General features: G+C 36.5%; 1 protein-coding gene across 1 annotated transcript in view; it reads right to left on the bottom strand.

Moving 5' to 3' along the window:
- Window positions 1–2,829: 2,829 nt before the first annotated feature.
- The window catches only part of FAM172A (family with sequence similarity 172 member A), a gene marked incomplete at its 3' end in the record, with an annotated part of 182,567 nt that continues 166,374 nt past the window's right edge, over window positions 2,830–19,022 (bottom strand). Inside the window, exons 7-8 of the mRNA XM_006019717.3 lie at window positions 13,117–13,335; window positions 2,830–2,934 (exon numbers count right to left, since the gene is read on the bottom strand). Of these exons, the coding sequence (XP_006019779.2) occupies window positions 2,830–2,934; window positions 13,117–13,335 (324 nt within the window). The remainder of the gene's footprint in view (window positions 2,935–13,116; window positions 13,336–19,022) is intronic.

The raw sequence follows: 19,022 nt of genomic DNA, 5'->3' as shown, positions 1-19,022 counted from the left end.
AGGGGGTCGGACTCGATGATCTATTGAGGTCCCTTCCGACCCTAACATCTATGAATTGATCTGACCTGATTTCTTACGGTTTAGATACTCAAAAATTTTAAATTTGTCATCAGATTAATTACAGCTCTCAGTGTTCTACTTTGTGGTAAATTTTATGAAAATGGGAAGGCTCATAATATGAGCAACAGTTATTAGGAAGTTGATATGCACTCTTTCTTAACACCCCAAAAATGTCATCTAACCTTCAAACACCAAAGTACAATGCTTATCCCTATTATCCAGCCCATATAAACATTTTTTTTAAAGTAGTGGGCTTTTATTAGAAAGTATATTTTTTTGACGGTACCATTTTACAGGTTGTAACTCTATAAAATATTGGTATATTTATTTCCCAGAAAGTCATTTCTATATCTTGTTGGCTAATTTAAAACAGTAGGATATGTGGCCTGCTCTAGTATGCCAGATGAATATTATGTGCCTCTAGAGACTGACACTAGTAGATTGCAGCCCCAAATGAAAGCTTTTCAAACAACAGAGTAAATTCAGACTAATATTGTTTTCCCTATCATTAAACTATTTGCTATGATCCAGAACTGCTTTTTTAAGTGGGAATCCCCAAATATTAGACGTTTACAACACATGGCACCACAAAGCCAAAAGCAATTTTCTGTAATGATGATTACTGTCTAGGTCAATCAGCAGGACTTGGTGAAAATACGAAGAGAATTACTGGTGTCAGTTTTTTAAAAATTTGGTCACAAGACAACCTATTTCTTCCTTAGATCAATTGATATTTGAACTTACTAGGGTCTAGATTTTGCCATAGGTATAAGAAGTATGTAAGAAGGGAGAGCAAGGGATCACACAACAACAGGAGCCTCAGGGAGAGATTCTAGCAGTTTGGTACTCCTTTAGGGTGCTCCTGGGCAGTGCACACCAGATCTTTTTGCTGTTCCACCCTTGTTAAGTAAATGACTGGAACCTCCACTGGGGTTGTCTACCAAGTGGACAACAAGAAGAAAGAGGCCCATATTTTTAAAGGTACTTTGCCACCCACCTCACATTGAAATAACCAAAAATTACCTAAATAGTTTTAAAAATCTCTCCTTAAGACTAACTTTTAATGTGGATGGCCAGGCCACTAGTCCATCAGGTCTGTAAGAATAAGAAACATTAAAGGGCAATATTTTTGGCCAGTAAATGTAAATAACCCTAGAATTCAACAACCCACCAACTGAATGGCTGAAAAGAATTTTCTAGCAACAGAACATGATTCAGCAGACCTAGGTTGCACCTACTCCTCAGGCTAAATCCTCCCAGCTGCTGAGATAGAAACGCAATCACACTAGGGGTTTGGTGCTTTAAAGGTATTTTCGAAGTGCTAATCAGCATTGTTTTTTCAGAACCTCCTTTCTCAGGTGTTACAAAAGTAACTGAAAGTATGTCAGTCTCCAGGTGACCTCTCTTGCATCTATCAACTCTATGCCACATTGTGGACAACGTGCACATTCTCCACCCTGCCATATAGAGTCCACCATCCAAGAGGGATGTTCAGGAAGAGCCTTAGCAGATCTTTTATCTTAGAACTACTCAGGACAAAAAATGCTTGAAAATTCTTATTTAACAACTGGAGGCCTAAAAAGCCAGAAGAAATGCTGAACCAGAGAGCCATTTCTAAGCAAGCTGCCTCAGTGCCTTAAGCTTTCAACTTTACTATTTCTGGTTCATAACCACAAATTAAACATCTCACTTCCAAACAGACCAGGCCCTTAGAAGAACAGTAGGAGAGCTATGCCTTGTTTGTGATACACATTAAGTGCTTCCAGAAACAACTGAAGCCTGCTCACTTGATAGTTCACATTCCTGTCTTATTTCACCCAGATTAAACAATTGATGTGTTACAAAAAGAGGAAAAGATGATTTCTTTAGACAGTAATGACCAGGGCCAGCCTCACTTTGCTAGAAGTGCAACAGGCAGTGACCTAGATAAAAGCAGAACTCTAAATTGCTTATGACTCTCTCTATGACCAGCTGTAAACTTATGGAAGATTGAACAGAACTGAGGTTTTCAGTATCCATAGATACTGTATTGCCTAGAGTTATTTAGCTTGATACACTAAAATTAAAATTAAACTGCTTCTGCTACTGTGTATCTTATTGTAAACTTCATTTTATAAGAATTATGCATCTCAGAAGCACAAGTGATATAGAAATGGTATAACTGGTATTATGATACCTCATTTATGGTCTCCCAGAATGAGTATATTGGACTGCTCTATGCTTCTGTTGTCTCCAATTGCCAGGAGGCCCTTTGGGACCATAAACAGAAAGAACCAGATCACAAACATCTCAAATCTACTCCAAACAGGGTATATCTACATGTTCATTAATGCACCGTAGTTACTGTGCATTAAGCTTAGTGCTTGGATAACCAAATACTAAATCAACGCATAGTAGTTGGCAATCCTGTGCAGGAGCAGCAACGCACAACTTTTTACAGACACTAACTGCACAGTAGCCTAATACTACTGCGCAGTAGTGTATTAGCAAGAGTTTTGCCCGGCATGCTACTGTGCAGTGTTATTAGGCTACTGTACAGTTAGAGTCTGGTTTAGATGCACCCACAGGACATAAAATTGAGGATTAGGTTTTGTAAAAAAGTGACAGCTGACCATCTTAGGTCCCTCTTAGATCCTGTGCTGAGTATCATTAGGCCAAACCAAAGACAGTCAATTCTGGTTAGCGTATGACTGAAAGTGGCCAATATGTCGTTAACTTCACTTAGGGCAAGCAATTTTAAGTATTTCTAAATTATTATGGCTGAGTTACCTCAGCTGAGGAGATGTAAGTAGAACATTGAGGTTGGTGAAAGGGTAGGTTTTGCTGCTTGACCTGCTGGTATGCTCTTTCTGGCCAGATTTCCAAAGACCACAACTGGAATATAAAGACATGTGGGGATAGTGTGTACACAAACTGAAAAGTTATCCTTAAGATATCTATTGAAATCATATTACTCTGTTGATATTAAAGAGTGGATAAATGGAGGAAGGATATCTATAGTGAAACTGCACTGGCAGGGGGATGGACAAGATAATTCTACAGGTCTTTTTTCAGCCTCTTACATCTTTAGTTCTGTAATGAAAGAACAGCAGTACTTGAGTACATGAAGTCTGAATAATTTTATTCACTCTTGTCTTGAACCATTAGGTCCACCTTCTGCTGAGCCAGTTTTCTTTACAACTACCTTACCAGATGTCCAATTTTACTTAGCCTGAATCGTGAGAGAAAGGAAGGTTGACTTAGATGACCTGTAATAGAGGATATGTTTTAGAACAATAGGAGTACTATAGAACTCTTGATGGGAGTACTCATGATGGGAGGAGATGCAGGCTGATTTTTCCTTTGCGATCTCATATAGCACGCTTTGTATTTTAGGAGCCTGATCTAACAATACATGGTTTCCTATGTAATGAACTGTTTGAAAGGCAGGAAATGTGGATGGCCCCGATTTGTTCTTAATCTTGATTTACTGTACTTGTGAAATGCAGAACAAAGAGACAGCACTGCAGAATAAAGAGCGAATATCACTTATCCAGAAATGCAAAAATCTTCCTCTAGTCAATATATGATTTTCTGACCTGCCTCTTACTCAAGCAAAAGAAAACAAATGCATCTGTTCTAGGTAAAGAGAGGCAGAACATGCTGTAGGAAGGTGCCCTTACCATGTCAAATATTTAAGAAAAGGATAATTTGAATAGTTATCATATTTGCAAGAAAGATAATTTATAAATAATTATAATTTAATATTGTTAAATTTAAAAAATATTATTTAATATAACTATTATAGAGTTCTGGTAATATTTGCAGGTATACAGAAGGAGTTTAGAAGTTATATGATACTATAAGCTACACTTTTAAAAAACCTCTTAAGCCTAATGATCCTTTTTGTGGGAGAAAACAACTTGGAAATTTATAGACTTTTATACTCAATTGCTACAAATCTATTGATGGAGGCAGCTTTTCCTGTCCCATAAAATGGATAGAGGGTTCACTGAACACATGACTATAGGACTGGAAGGCATCATTCAGGCCATTTTATGCAACCACTGCATTTGTAGACAATCCCAAGAGTCCTGAAAAAAAGAACACCTTAGTCACAAAGCACATTATGAAAACACCACCAAAAATACTCCACAACATGCTACTGGTAAAAAATCATCAGGAGAGTCCAGTGCTAGTGTCCTGCCACAGAAATGGCAGAGGAGAATGAATACATAAATGGCATGGACAGAAGATTCAAAGAAGAGCACCATTCTGTATACTACAGGATGCAGCAACTCCCACATAGTCCTTGCCAATGTGACCTAAGATAAAATTTCCTTCCTGACCCAAATCTGAAGTTGAAGAGAGAGCTTTAGGTTTTACAATTTAAAAAACCTAACATCACTCAAATTATTCCATATTTACACAAGGCTTGACTCTGAAAATAAGCAATTAAAAGAGTGGAAGGATGGTTTTGTGTCTGAGACACTCATGTAGGACTTAGGAGAGCTGTGTTCTGATTCAAAGCTCTACCATACATGGCTTGTGAGCTTGGGCACATCACTTGGTCTCTCTCTCAGACAGGAGTTGTCTGTCTATATTGTAGTGTCTCTTTTGGAGGAAAAAGTAGTATTTTTTGCACTAAAGAAAGGATTAGACATTTTCCTTTTGCAACTGTTGTTCATTATTTTACTAATCCATTTTTCCTATATCTTTTACAGACAGCTACTTCTTGGATTACTCATTTCGACAGATAGCCTTTTAGGTTAAACAAAGGAGCAAAGATTCTTGCTTTCCATCTTTGGTACACACTGGGACAAAGGAATTCGGATCCAATCCCAGGAAACAGTTTAGCACATTTATATTTAGACACATGCACAGTTTCATATGAATTATATGTTACTGATTTTTAATGGACTGCTCATGAACCTAAAGGCAAGCATGGTAAGCTTTGCTAGACTGATGCTTCAATTCCTTTCACAGAGAAGGAATTAAGCCCAGCTAGTGATCACTGGTGAGAGTTTATCTGTGAAAAGGCTCTATCCTCAAAACAAGATCTAGACCACTTAAAAATCAATATGCACGCAAATATTAGTAACTGTTATGGTTTCCACTGTGGGAATCAAATGTTTTATACAATGTCTTATACAAATGTTTGTACCCAAAAGCTTGCAAAGAACAAATTTTCCAAGAATTTAGTTGGCCTAATGTAAGAGAGTTTATCGCTGCAAGAAGAAATGGCTATTAGTCTGGATGTGTCACAAGTTTTGGCAAACGTAGCAATGCCATAGTGTGCGTTGTGAAGTGCAGCAATCAAGGTGAAACCCAGGATATAGAAGTTCTTATCATCAGTTGAGTGGGTTTCCTGGATTAGGACCCTTATGTACTGAGCTAAAGTTAATTTGCCTTTATATACTCTTGATATATACCTTTATAATATCATTTATTGCTTTGTCAATTATTAGTTTGTAACCAATATCCATTTTAGTTTGCCCAAATAACTGTGTAACTTAGCCTTAGTTAAGATTCCATTTTGATTTTTATATTGCTTAGCATACGTATAACAGCCATCTTGTTTTGTGATTTTGTAGGTTAAATATCGTAGAAGAGAAGTGGTGTGTATGTAAGCCCTGTGGTATGTCTGGAATGTTTGAAAAGAGGTAATGAAAGAATAAACAGTATGTGTGGAAATGCATATGTTGAGATGGTCTGTCTTGCACCTCAGACTAAAAGGACGGAAATAGCCTTCTGTGATTTAACAGACAAAGGTTACAACAATGTCCAAGATCAGCAGTTAAGAATTACAACATACAAAATCATGTTTTGTTCCAATGGTCAAAGAGTTGCTGTCAACTGATGGAGAAATTGCAGACCACAAAGCTAGAAGGGTCTGTCAATCATAACATTGCAACAAAAAAAGGATCATGTCATTGTCCAGAGCACGTGACACAGCAAGACCCATATACTTGTATAGGGAACAATCACTATAAAGATGAACAAAAACAAAGAGGCTTTGGGTCTGTCCTGCACAGAAGAAGCAGTGGCATCAGTATGCGTCCGACAAGACCTGGCTTTATCCTCGTGGTTAACTTGGCTGGCCACCAAGCAAACCCAAGCATCTTAAGGATTTGTAATATCTTCATGTTTGCAGGACTGTCTGTCTGTCTCCTTTTGTATGCATGTGAATAAGTGGGGATGTGTGTGAGAGTGTATGAGATAGGAAACACTACCTTTTTATTATTCTTTCTTTTATTTTGTCTTATGTTTTCAATAAATGTGGCATTGTGCCTTATCCCCTGATAAGATTCTTGCTTGTTTTCATTTCACACCGTATGCTCTGTGCACGCAACATACGGCAGAGTGCTGTTGGACCAGTTGCTGGATTATTTCACACTTGGCTCAAGTCAGGCCCTCAATGTTAAACTGGATAGGGCAAGGGCCTCCTGGCTCTAAGAAGGTCTGGTGATTGAGAATTTTATTGATTTCCATATCTTTATCTTTGTGTGCTTTGGTGTTTTTGTTGATTCAGGAGCTCTTGGCCATCCGAGACGTTACCATGGATCACTACCCATGTCACATCCAGACTAACAGCCACTTCTCCCTGCAGCCATCAACTCTCTTGGATCGCAGCGCTCATCTATGGTGTAACCACAGTCAATGTGAATAAACCACCTAAAACTCCCTTCACTAACATCCCTATATACCCCACCCAATGATTTACTCTGTAGATTTCAATCGTCAGCACTTGGAGTGGGGATATCAACATGACTCTCCAGATGGCAAAGCACTGGTAGACTGGGCATCTTTGGCAGGACTCACCTTGCTCTATGACTCCAAGCAACACAGCTCCTTCCACTCAACCAGGCGGAAAACTAATACCAGCCCTGACCTGGCCTTTGCAAGTGCAACAACCCCCACTTCGCCTCCCATCAGAATGGTGATTGGCAATTTCCCCCATTCACAGCACCAACCATCTTTAATTAAATCAAGCTTACCAACCCCATGCGAGAACTTCACTAAAGCTAAATGGGACAATCAAAACAGACTCTGCTAAACTCATTACCTCCCTACCTGAACCAACCAACTCTGATGTTAATAAGACCTATGAAACATTCTGTTCTGTAATTATTCAGATTGAGAAAGACAATATCCTTCACGGGTTTTGAAAATCCTACATCCCTCGGTAGGACAACAAATGTGATAAATTAGCCAATCAACGCCAATCCACTACCACTCCTGAAGAAATCCATGATGCTGCCACAGCACTCCTTGACCACCTCAGTAAATAGAAACAAGACAATTGGATCCAAACCACTCAAAACATAAACTTCACCCACTCGAGCAGGAAAGCCTGGTCCACTATCAACAGCTTAACTGGCAATTCCAGACAATCCCCAAAAGTTCTAGCAAAGGCCAGCGACATTGCCAGATGTTTTATTAACAATGGAAAATTCTCAAAACCAGACAGAAACTTTTCCTGTATGGTGAATGCAAAATTGAAAGAGGCTTGGTACTCTCTCTCAATAGACTCAAATCTCTGCATCATCTTTGAAATCAAAGAGCTGATGGAGGCCATCAGCACCCACAAGGCTGGAAAGTCCCCAGGCCCAGACAACCTCCACCCAGAATTCTTCATCTACTTCTTCTACAGTCTTCTATCAGTGGGATCTAAACTCATTGAAAGACTTCTGTACAATCTCCTGTACCCCATCATCAATCCCCAGCTCCCAAAGGAACAGGCTGGCTTCTGACTAGCTCAACTACTGACTAGGTCTCCTGCCTCACTGCAGACATTAAGGCAGCTTTTGAAGAAGGGAGGAACAAGGAGCAGTCTTTGTAGACTTATCTGCAGCCTATGACACAGTATGGCAATGAGGCCTCACTCTGAAGCTGCTTCACAAAATCCCCAAAAAACATGTGGTCCATTTTCTGCAAAAATTCATCTTCAACTGTTACTTCACTCTTCATATTGGAAAAGATATCCAACAGGAGCTCTCTGAAGAACAGTATACCTCAGGGATCCATCCTAGCACCCCTGCTCTTCAATATCTACATCTCAGAGTAGCCCCACACAGTAACCAAAAAATACATGTAAACAGATGACATCTCCCTAATGATCACAGGAAAAAACTTCAAGAACCTGGAACAAGGTCTGACAAAGGACCTCACTACATTGAGCACTTACTTTCAGAGCTGGAGACTCAAATTAAACATCACAAAGACAGTCAGTAGCACCTTCCAACCCACCAATGAACTCACCAAAACAACACTGAATGTCAAGGGTGCAACAAACTCCATCCCTTTTAAAAGCCACCCAAAGTATCTTGGAGTCACCCTTGACAATACCCTAACCTACAAGATGCATCTTACCCAACTGGCAGCCAAAGTACAACTTGCAACAACCTGCTCCATTGACTAGCTGGCTTCAGATGGTGAGTTAACCCCACCGTATTTCAGACATCCACCCTGGCACTGGCATACTCAACAGCCGAATCATGTGCTCCAGTGTGATGCAGAAGTGCCCATACTCACAAAGTCGACAGCACACTCAAAAATAGCATGTGACTCATATCTGGCTCCATCTACTCTACCCCTACATCACAGCTCCCATTCGTCAGCGGTATTGCTCTCCCTGACATTCACCCTGATCAGCAATGTCTCTGCCTCCTTTGCCATGCTGAACTAGACCATAATCACTACCTACATCAGCACATCTACTCAGACCCTCCAATAGGGCAGCACCTCCAATCTAGGAAACCCTTCATTGCCCACCTGCACCACCTGTACTGTATTTCCAAAGGTTCTTCCCCACACAACTGGGCTGCACAACTATGGGGAGAACGATGGGCCTCTGAGAACTGCAGACTCAAAACATTCATCCCAAACCCCTCTGCAAGACCTCCCAGCTTTGATTTAGACAAACTCTCCTGGGTCCACCTCAATAGACTCTGAACTGGTTATGGCCACTTATGTCATAACATGCATCAAATGGGCTTGACACCAAGTGCCACTTGTGAATGTGGCGCCCCCTCACAGACCGCAAACCACATAGTTACTGAATGCCCTATCTTCCGTTACCCTGGAAATCTCAGTGCCCTTGACAACCCATCTTGATCCCGTCTCAGCTCTGTCCAATGTGAAATATGATTCTAGTACACTGTTTTTGTCATCCAAAAAAAAAGTTGGTCTAATAAAATATATTATATTTAAACAAGGAACCTTGTCTGCCTATGACCTTAGACCAACATGGCTACAACCAACACCCCTTATACCATTCTTTAACTCAGAGGAGAAATGGCATGCCCTTCCCAAGTACCTTGCAAAGGTTTCCTATGGCCTAGCATGTTGGATGCTGAATTCATGGATACAAATGCTGAATTCATTTGCAGCTATTGACAGATTTAATTTATATTAATAAGTTGCTGTCTTATTGTTGCTTTCATCCTAAATATCAAACATCCACATTCACCCATATCCATAGCTAAAAACATTCAGATTCCTTAAATTTCAGAAGGAGAGATTTTTCTTTCTTTTTTTTCCTAGATTACCAGATAATGCAATGATTTCTTTTTAGGTCAATTTCTTATAGAAAAGGATACCGTTTATTTAGTGAGGAAAGGCTATATCAATGTTTCATTTCTAAGATGTTTGTTACTATATAACAATTAAAAACTATACCATTGTTATGGAAAGTACACAGGTACACAGTGCATCATAAAATAATATTTCATGATCCATGACAGCGTATGTACTTAAGTGGTGCATGGTATTTAGAATGGTCTGAATACTGATTTACATTTCTAAGTGTCTTTCAACATAGAGTAGGCACTTTCAGTGTGGAAATCTGCAGGGAGTGGGAGATGGAAAGAATAATCATGTCACATTTAAGCACGTATGATTCGTTTCCATAGGCAAAGGTTAGAGATTAACATATTCAGAGTTTAGTTCAGCAATAAATGAAGACTGGTTGGGGTACTAAGTTTCTGGGGGAAGCATTGGCTACTGTGTACAGCAGCAGCCTCTTGTGGTCTAAGAAAAGATATTAAGTAGCATTTATAAGCAGGGGTGGAAATATGTTTTTTAAAAGCATGTATATACATATTTAGCTATTTGACTCAATTCTCAATTCAACACATTAAAAAACAGATGCTTTTAAAATGATCTGCTGGCAATATGCTTGTTAAAATCTGATCAGTGAGAATATTAAAATTCATTATGCATTAATTAACACATTATATAAAAGTAAAATGTTTTTGTTTCATCATTTTACAAAGAATTATAGTAAATGCTGAATACCAGGGAGTTTTTGCCTTGGTCTGTGTTGCTGAAAAGAAACTAAATTTATAGGATTATTATTAAATTGATGACATTTTCTGTCTTCACTCTTGAATTCAGTTGGCAGATGTTTTCAAGAACAAAAAATTCTGTCTTATTACAAAACATATTAAGCAGGTTTTTCTGCCATAATGTTTGACATGATGTTTATTGCCCAGACCAAATCAATCCCTTTAACAAGCTTTAAAGTATGCCAGCAAGTATATTATTTCGTAGTTAAAGAAACTTGCAGCATGAAACAATAAGTACTTTGATCTCTCAAGCTCTGCTCTTAATACACTACACAATTTGATAATTAGCCATTTCTTTTTATATGCATCTGGTAGGTAAAATATATTTCATTTTGCAATCAGCTTAGGGTCTTTTTGCTCTTACATTGCTCCTATGTATTTTGCTTATTTGCATATGTTAGAAATTAAAAAAAAATACTTGAAAGAAATGTACATTTGAAAAGGAAGTAGGTAAGGAAACTAGCTTAAATAATCAAGTTAGATTTTTTTAAATCTTGAAAATACTGGATATGTAAGTTAAAACATCACTCTGGCAGCTTAATTTGTTCAGCCAGCACTTACTCATCAGAATACTGTAGGTCTCAGTGACCCTTAGAGAGTATAACTGGAATTGTCTATTCCCACTAATTAACAGTCTTCAACAGTTGCTCCAATTCGCATGGCACAAATTTTCCTTCAACATTAGAAATTCATGTCTTTTCTTATTACCTATTTGTACTTCAATACATTTATTTTCCATGGCCCACATGAGAAAACCTTATTTTTGCATTAATTTTGGGGCATCTTTATACCTCCCTCCATATCAGTCTACCCAATGGAAAAATGGATATGACAATTTATTCCTGTCTCACAACCGGGGTCTGCAAAAAAAGCCTTTGCATGACATGCTACCGAAGTAAACTGTCATTCTATAGTATTTTCGGAGAGTGACAAAGAAATGTAGTTTTCTTTTTTCATAATCCCATAGAGTAAATAGCAAATGTCTCTACACTGATGTGTTGAACAAAATGTGAAGCAAATTGCCAGACTTCAGAGTCAACAGCATCAGAGCCTATCCTACTTGAAATCAATTCAGTAGACACAGGAATGGACCCACAATGTATGCTATGTAGTTAGACTTATTCTGCTTTTTCCAGATTTTTTTTTAAAAAGGAAGTTTTTACAAATACAAAGTTTTGAAATATGTATTCATTGGCCAAGAGAACAGTGCATCTTGCAATTCACATGTGCTCTGGGCCAAGCTGCTCCAAGTTAAATTTCATGCCCTGCCATGCAAAGCAGCCATATGTATAAAGATATCACAGATGAAAAAGAATGGTGAAAGTGTCCTTTAGAAGTAGTGCAAATTCTAACAGCCAATGCCAGATTGCTGGCACAAGTCTTAAGAAAAAACCCGCCTCTGGACAGTATCACAACATCCATTAACCCATGGGCACACTCTCCAGGTGAACAATAATGTCTCTCAAAGAGGCTGGGATTGGTTGATGGGCAGACTCAAAAAAAGAAGCAGCGAAGAAAAGCAGTGCCCTTTTGGTTTCTTTCTGTGAACATGTCCTCATTGTTCTGCACCTCCAACTAACAATTTATTTCCTCAAAGTACAATAATGTTGCTTGCTAACGCTTTTCATGGCCAAGGTATGATAGTTTTAACTAGACAGTAGAGCTTTTTCTTCTATAAATTATTATTATACTAAACCATAATTACAAGGAACACAAAATTAAAATTAACATGATTTTGACATCTATTTTGCTGGACTTTTATTTATTTCACACACACGTTTTTACTATTTTAACTACACCATGGCATTTCTGACATGTTTTACTGTTGAATAAAAATGCTAACTTTCATAATAAGGGCTTTGAAAACTGCATGAATCTGTCTAGAATGTATAATGCATAGTATGTATATGAAGTAGAATGTGTCAAAGTGCAAATAATATTGTTTGTGCCCCCTGCAGAATTAGAAATCTTTGGGTAGCACTGTTATAACGATCCCATGCTGCTAGCATTACAAAGTGCAAAGGTTCACTGAGTAAGAAAAGAGCAAGGGACAGAGTTTCCTCATTACACCATTCTTGAACTATTCTAGCTTAAATATTTATTAAGATATTAATAACTCTCTCTCTTTATCTGCCTTCAGAAGTTTAGCTGAAATACAATGGATGGCTGCTCATATGAAAAAAATACGTTACCAGAAAAAGCTGCTACCATACAAGATGAACACCAGTATTTGCACAATATACTATTAATTCAGTAGGTATATGTTAAAAAAATTATCAGGCCATAATTATTGCCTCACAAATATATAGAATAATGTAATGCTACAAATGCATGCATGGGAAGTTATATTTTTCCTAAGCTGTACTAGAGAGTGTTTCTTATGTTCACACTGACTCATAAAATCTTTTTACAAAGTCTTCTTTAAATTAGAGTTTGTCTGGTGATATCCAGTATGCTCCTCTGGGGGTTATTTGAAGTTCCATTTTGAAATTAGAAAGGAACGTTTTGTAACATTTTCAAAACTTCACATGCAATAAATGACAAAAAATATCAATAGAAGGAACAGTCCCTCACTTTGAACAAACTCTTGAAAGTGGTATAAGTGACTGAGGTTTCTCTATCTTTTTAAAAGAAAAGCATAGCATTTATTAATCTAAATATCTCCATTAATTTTGAATCCAAAACATAATTTACCAAATAAGGGCAAGCTACATTAAAATGAACTTACTCTGATATACAACTGCACAGTTTCTTTTTCTTTTTGCGGATTCCGATACTTTTCGTAGAAGTCACGTCGCTTCTTTGTTTCCTTTTGGATTTTATCTTTTCTTTCTCTCTTTTCTGCAGGTTCATCTGAGCTATCAGAAGATTGCTGTACTTGGGCTTTTGTCTTTTCTACTTCAATATAGTTCTCATTGGGATTCAGTACTATTACTCCATAGCCTTCCTGTTTTGGAAAAGAAGAAATAAAGGAAGAATATGAAAGGAAAGATTTAATCTTTGAATTTGCTTTCAATTTATTTTACCATTCTTCATATAATGAATGTAAGTGATTTATAAAGTAGACCAAGAGCACAGTTTCAATGGTAATATTTTAAGAAGCATTGTGAGTATTTCATTTTTGTAATTAAAGGGATAACTATCCATGGGTGGCATTTGTACATGCCTCTTTCTCTGTTTTTATTTGTATGAACTGGTTTTACATTCAAAATACTTTTAAATATGTGTTGGTATTAGCTTTACATTTACAATCAAATGTTATCTCATGAGATTTTTTTCAGAAAGTACTGGAACTAAAAACAAAAGATGTTAAGAACACTGCATAAATGTTGAGCATAAAACTTTATGTCCAGCCAATAAAACTTCTATAATAGAAAGATTTTTTTTTTAAACAAATCCTCTGGAAACTATTCAACACAGCTTAAAATAGTAACCCTCTTTTGTATAGCTGACCACCAGCATACAATGCATAAACTGATAGCGGTAGTAACAATGAATCAATATCAACACAGATTCAGTGATACTGCTTACAAGTCAACTCTGTTAGAGTAAAATGGCTTTTAAGTACCACTTTAAAACTGTTTTAAAACTTCATTGGGATTAAGTTACATACTGTGATCTGGAAACCCAGAGGAAACCTGTACTTGTAACAGGTCATGTTAAGCTGGATTTTTGTCGTTCACAAAATGAAAATGTTGAAAGATACAAGAATGTATATTAAGAGAAATAAAATGCTGAATCTATTTGTTTTCATATAATTTAAAAATAACAACCGATTTTGTATATTTGAGAATAAGAGCATTTTAAATGCTGGGAAATACTGCGAAGCAGACAAAGATTTAACAGAAAAATAAAGTTTCTATAGGCTCCAAATTCAACCCAAGCTGTCCATTATAAAAAATAAACTTTAGAAATAAAGATTATATTTTTAAGTTATTCTCTATCAGTTATCTATCATTATTTCAGCCTTTTTTATTTAAGCCCTAATTTTTTCACTCCGACCAAGTGAAAAGATCAAAGAAGTCTACATACCTAGCTGACCAAAGTAAACCAAATCTACACCAACAAAAGATACTTTATTTGGTCTTGCTTTATTCCAATCTGTATAGCTATTCAAAAATCTTGTAATGCATTGTGATCACTGTCAGGTAGACAGATTGTCACTTGGTGATTTTCTACAGTTGGACACACTCGACTAGTTATTAAAATCACATTTGAAGGAAGTTCCTACCCCTCTTCCTTGTGCCTGTACAACTTTTCACGCCCTTCTCAAATTTCTGCTATAACTTCTCCTCCCACCAAAACTAACTTAAAGGACACTGTTGCACTCTGCTAAACAGGGTGAAATAGAGGCATTCAGTACACTGTCTCTGGTGTAAGGAACATAGTCAAAAAAGGTCACCATAGGCCAAAGAGAAAATTGCCTCCTTACTAGATTCTGTACCATGAGTAAGTGGTCTCCTGTCATGTTTCTTCCCTGCCCTCTCTACTGAGTGAATTGAACTTAAAAAGAGAGAGAGAGAGAGAGAGAGAGAGAGAAAATAAGACAGCACATCTTGGAATTTAGCTATCCCATAATAGGAATAATCATATAAAAACTAATAGGACAAAAGAATACTGTGCAATACTTGCAGAAAAAGGACAACTTAAAAATTAAATTTATACATCTAAAACAAATCTAGTCCATAAACCTATGTTAAAATATTAGTACATTAGGAACATCAAATGAAAGAACATTTTTCATGCTATTCTAACTATAGGGCAGTAAAAAATAACTAAGTTTTCAAAACTTATTACGTGAAGTCTTTTGGTGATTTTAGTCTGCAGTGTAGAGTAAGTAGTTTGCTGCTCATATTCTTGACCTGTTTGTTTTGAACACATTCTGTGTATTGATTCTTTTTGGTCTCTATACAATGCCAAATGCAAAATTCATGTATTTATTATGGTTTCAGAAGTGTTACTGAAATTTGAAACCCTGTGTCCATTTTAAGCTGGCCACCAAACAGACATATAAATCATCAAAGAAGTAGAATTTGTCTAAGTTATTGATTATGTAACTGAAAATTACATGACTCATTTGTCCAATTTTATGAGGACACAATGTCAATTTTTCACAGAGACATGAACAGATGAAAAATGATTCCATTTTCAAATTCACTACCACGTAAATCAATTAAAGGATTTTTATCAATTAGATTTAAGCTGCATAACATATCTCCCTTTAAACTTTTAATATTTTTTTATTTTTTCAAATGTAGAAGGCATTTTTTTGTATCATTGCTATAATAATTGATAATTGAAAAAAGTCTCTCAGCTCTCAACACGTACTATTTGAAGATACTATTCTAATATTATTTTGCTTATAAAAAGTATTATCTATATTCATTTTCCTATGGTTACCTTTTTCCATGATCGCTTCAATCTAAGCTGTGACATCAGAATGAGCATCTAATTTAACATACATTGCCTGCACACATGAAACAATGTAGAAATGCAATCTAACATAACTGCACCAGAATTTAACCTCTATCCACCTGTCCTAAACCATACAAACCTACTGCACCAAAAGGTAATCCTCATCCTTCAGTAAAGACTTATCTATGAAAACAACGTGAGTTCTGATTTCATTCAATGTCTGAAATATTTATGTCATAAGAAGGATAGATCTTCAGTATCAAACTTTGCACAGACGTTCAGTTTTTAAAATGTAAACCAAAAAGTGAAATCAGAAAATTATGACTAGATACAAAAGACCATACCCTCCAGTGACTTGCGCAAAACCCTATGGATTGTACCAGGTACAAGACAATGCAGAGCTAAACAAATAAAAGCTTAAGCCATTAAAAGACAAAACTGTTTTTATCTAACAATAATAATAAACCATACTCTTTATGTTAAAAACTTGTAATAACTAATGTGTTTAAAACAAAGACAAACCAATACTAGTTCAGTTTAAAAAGCTCTTTGGAGTATAACCTATGTTGACAGTAATATCAATAGAAAGGTAGATGCTAATCTTACTTTCAACCACAGTGGGCATATAGTGTTATTAAAATATTGAACATGGGTGAACTCTCTTGTAAATAAACACACGGTGCCAGGAGGCTGTCTTTATTTGTAAAAAATTAGAGATGTTATCCATGTACATAATAACGGAGTGTTTTTTTTCTCTTTCTCCACTCTGTACAAAAGGAAGCAAGTCCTCTGCTGATTAAAAAGTTATTTTACACTTTGCAAACTGCTGGTTTTTTACTCATTTATGATTAAACTATTTTAATATTTTTCTGTCTGAAATGGAATAATCTCCATAATTCTTCAACTAATTGATAGAAACCAACTTCAGCATACAAATATATCTCAGAGAAGAAATATGCTTGTGGTTAAAAAAGTCCAAGTTTGTTTCCACAGTCCAGTAATACATCTAGGATTAGATGTGATAATCAAAACTGTTATTGATAGGTAGGCTTCATCCTTTATGATTATGCTTTCAGATTAAAATAGGCAACTTTAAATAAAAGCGTTATAGGATTTTTCCTAAATTCTAATGTTCTGGATAGGTTTATTAAGAACTACTAATCCATGGACCCAAGTACTCCCTGAGGTCTAAGAGTGGTAAAAGAAGACTCTATGCAGGCTCTAGTTTCAAGTCTATAAATACAATTACAAATATATAATAGCTCATTTATCATTTATTCAGAAAATGATAGCCAATTGGAAAGCAGGCTAAAGCAGACACGTGTTGAAAAGCACAAAGAATTATGAATAGGAAACCTCTGTAGCAACAGCCATGTCGATGGAGAAGTGCACTGGTCAATGAAACATAGCAATTTGAAATAGGAAGGGTATTTCTGTCCTTTACTGGAACTTTATGTGAGATTTTTTAAACTGTACCTATATCCACAATAACTTAGAGGGTTAATCCCCAATAATATAGTAAAAAATACTTGGGGTATATTCTGAATCTTTTAAAAATATCTTGTTCCTGGCCAAGTGAATAATGAGCTGAAAACATTCACTCCTGCATATTAATCCACAAAGATGGGATGCCATATGTGACCATAGAGGTCAGGGGCTAGAGTGGAATCTTTTGACCTATGTAACTATCTTTTTGGCCTGAATCTAAGGGTCTGTAAGAGATCATTTTCCCAAGCTTTATCAATCTGGCTTTTTAAGTCCAGAATTTTATTTAGACTGTTTGCAACATGATCAGAGTAATCCTCAAGGGAAATGTGATTCAAAGTGTTTAGATCTCTAAACGATATCTATCCATGGTTAAAATGGACATAGTAAGGTCCATTCATCTTTTTGAAAGATGTATGTTCTGTTTATTTCCCATCTTTTTCACGAGAAGGGTACGTATATGTCACTGTTGCAACATCTTAGGTGCAACAGTGGGATGAGGTCATGACAACCAATCAGAAGTCACTAGTGAAGCGTTAAAGTAAACATAGCTGTTGGAGATGCAGCTCAGCTTGAAAAATGCCCCCTCCATTATTTGAGCAATTTTCTCAAGACGTGACCTGAGACTGAAACGCCTGAAATGTCAGTTGACTCCGTTTTGTGTTTCCACCCAATGTGCATTTTGGCACTGCACCCTGCTAACACTTTGTAATATTTTCATCCCAGCTACACCTCAACTCCTAGCTCCCTGAATTCCAGTGCTGTGTCCAAGTGTGTAAAAATGCCGTGTTACTGCCAAACACACATTGTCCCAGCAAGTTTCCAACTTAAAATAGCTCATCAAGTTAGTCAGGAAAAGAAAACATGCCACAAAAAGTTTTTAGAGGACCACCTGTTGTCTATTATTTTTACATAGCACTTACTCATAAATCATAACACAGGGTAATTAATCAAGCTGTCAAAGAGAAGGTCAAAGGTTATGTGGGGAAGTCAGAAGGTCATGCATGGGCTGATAGAGGTCAGGGTCACACCGCATTCCTCATTATCAAGTTGGGATGAGAGACGGCCCAAGCAAACAAAAGTGAAAGCAGATGGAGAAGTGAGTGGATAAAAAAAAAGGAAAATTTCACAAACAAAAAGAAAAGTGAAAGAAGAATGTCAGCTGCCTTCAAATAAAGAAGAGAATAGAACAGAAATACATTGAGATGTTCTCAAAAGGTCTCACACAAAATAAAGAAACTACAGTTTGATTATTTAAATACCTTTAATATAACTTTTTGGTGGTTGATCTTGCTCATATCAAACAATATCATAAAATAGGTTTGGTTCTGTTTCATATCTTGAAGTCCATATGTTTCAAGGTGAATTAGATAACTGATGAAAGTTGATTTATACATAAAACTGTTTCTAAATGTTAAAGTTTGCTTTTGTAGAAATGTTTATGGCTACAACCAACTGATGTTCAATAAAAAAAAGTTATAACCTGTTTGAATGATATATTAAAAACTATACTTCTCAGATACACAGATACTTACAAACACAAAGCATCATAAAAGTCCCTCTGGATGACACAACAGTTATAAAATATTCTATCATTACAGTGACCTGAATTAGATGCAGAATACTGTGCAAAATTAGCTGTCACCCTTTCCTCAAAATCTTTGTTAATCTCATTTTGAATGTTTGCAGCTTTATCAACACATGCATCAATGTCAACTCCTTGGTTACTGAACC

Source organism: Alligator sinensis, unplaced genomic scaffold (assembly GCF_000455745.1).
Source record: "Alligator sinensis unplaced genomic scaffold, ASM45574v1 scaffold223_1, whole genome shotgun sequence".
NCBI classification, from domain to species: Eukaryota; Metazoa; Chordata; order Crocodylia; family Alligatoridae; genus Alligator; species Alligator sinensis.
Note: the sequence above shows the minus strand (reverse complement) of the source record. Positions and strands in the feature narration are given on the sequence as shown.